The sequence below is a fragment of the Cyprinodon variegatus genome, unplaced genomic scaffold (genome assembly GCF_000732505.1).
Source record: "Cyprinodon variegatus isolate N-32 unplaced genomic scaffold, C_variegatus-1.0 Scaffold1485, whole genome shotgun sequence".
NCBI classification, from domain to species: Eukaryota; Metazoa; Chordata; class Actinopteri; order Cyprinodontiformes; family Cyprinodontidae; genus Cyprinodon; species Cyprinodon variegatus.
In genome coordinates, this window is record NW_015151938.1 from 143,739 (window position 1) to 144,975 (window position 1,237).

A 1,237-nucleotide genomic window follows, 5' to 3' on the forward strand; every position below is an offset into this window, starting at 1 on the left:
AGTTTCTACTTGCAGCAATATTTCTTCTGTCAGCTACAAGAGTTCAATAACTTCAATCAGCTAAACTTGCACAAAGTATTAGATTATTGGAATGGTATGTGTAAGAACCACGCATCATGTGGGCTAAAATTCATGCTTTTTATTTTTTTGTTTTCCTTTTATTATTCTGAGAGGTAAAAAAAATTTAATAAGCTGATAAATTGTTTCCTCTGTTTCCCTAATTCTGTGTTTGCTGAAGGACACCACGGTTTATCCTCTCCTGACTTCTGTCCTCCATGATCCCAGTGAGTGGGAGAAACCCCACAGCTTTCATCCTGCTCATTTTCTGGACAAAGAAGGAAAATTTGTCAAGCGTGATGCCTTCATGCCATTTTCTGCAGGTATGTGTTTGTTCAGGAATTTCTGCTGAATTGCTGTAACTAAAGAAATATCTGATGTTTCAATCTCCCCTTCAGGCCGCAGGATTTGTCTTGCAGAGAGTTTAGCCAGGATGGAGCTTTTCATCTTCTTTACCACCCTGCTGCAGCATTTCCGCTTCACTCCTGCACCCGGAGTCACAGAAGACGAACTGGTTCTGACTGCACAAGGAGGCGTCACTCTTGGCCCTTTACCTCATAAACTCTGTGCTGTTTCTCGGATGTGAAGAGGAAGAGCCAGTTAAATCAAACCCGACAAAACAGATATTCATTTATAGTTCTTGTAGAAATTATTTGTTTAGTGAAGGTTACCTCCTGAAAAGAACAACCTCGAAAAAAAATCTATGAAACAAACTGTTAATTAATCTTATGACAAAGTTATAGCAAGAAATAAGCAATAGTATGTGCTTTATGAAGAAAAGTATTTTAATAAAGGTATGCATGATGTGTAGCTGAAGTTATATATTGCTGAACGGAAATACAAAGTCGTTCAATTTCAGATGAAGTGTTTTGAAGCTAAAAAGAAACATGCTTGTCAACATTTGTTTACACCTTTAAGTTTTCTCTCCCCGATTCTTTCCTGAGAAGACATCACTCAGCACAAATTCTTTCGATAATACTTCACAATGTATATGTATTAAAATAACTATGATAGAAATTGTAAGTGATTTCTCAGAGAAGTTGGTTAGGCTTACAGAAGCAGCTGCTTAGCAACCAGGCTGGCTTTCTGTTACAGTGGCCTCAAATCACAGTCATAGTTGTAGGGAAGTCATATTTAAATATCAAATCATTCTGGCTAAAACATGTATATAAATGTACTC

General features: G+C 37.2%; 1 protein-coding gene across 1 annotated transcript in view; it reads left to right on the forward strand.

Annotated features, from left to right (window-relative positions):
• Positions 1-735, forward strand: part of LOC107103597 (cytochrome P450 2K1-like) — a 7,705-nt gene extending 6,970 nt beyond the window's left edge. Inside the window, exons 5-6 of the mRNA XM_015403368.1 lie at positions 239-380; positions 456-735. Coding sequence (XP_015258854.1) covers positions 239-380; positions 456-643 — 330 coding nt within the window. The 3' untranslated portion in view covers positions 644-735. The remainder of the gene's footprint in view (positions 1-238; positions 381-455) is intronic.
• The last annotated feature ends 502 nt before the right edge of the window (positions 736-1,237 follow it).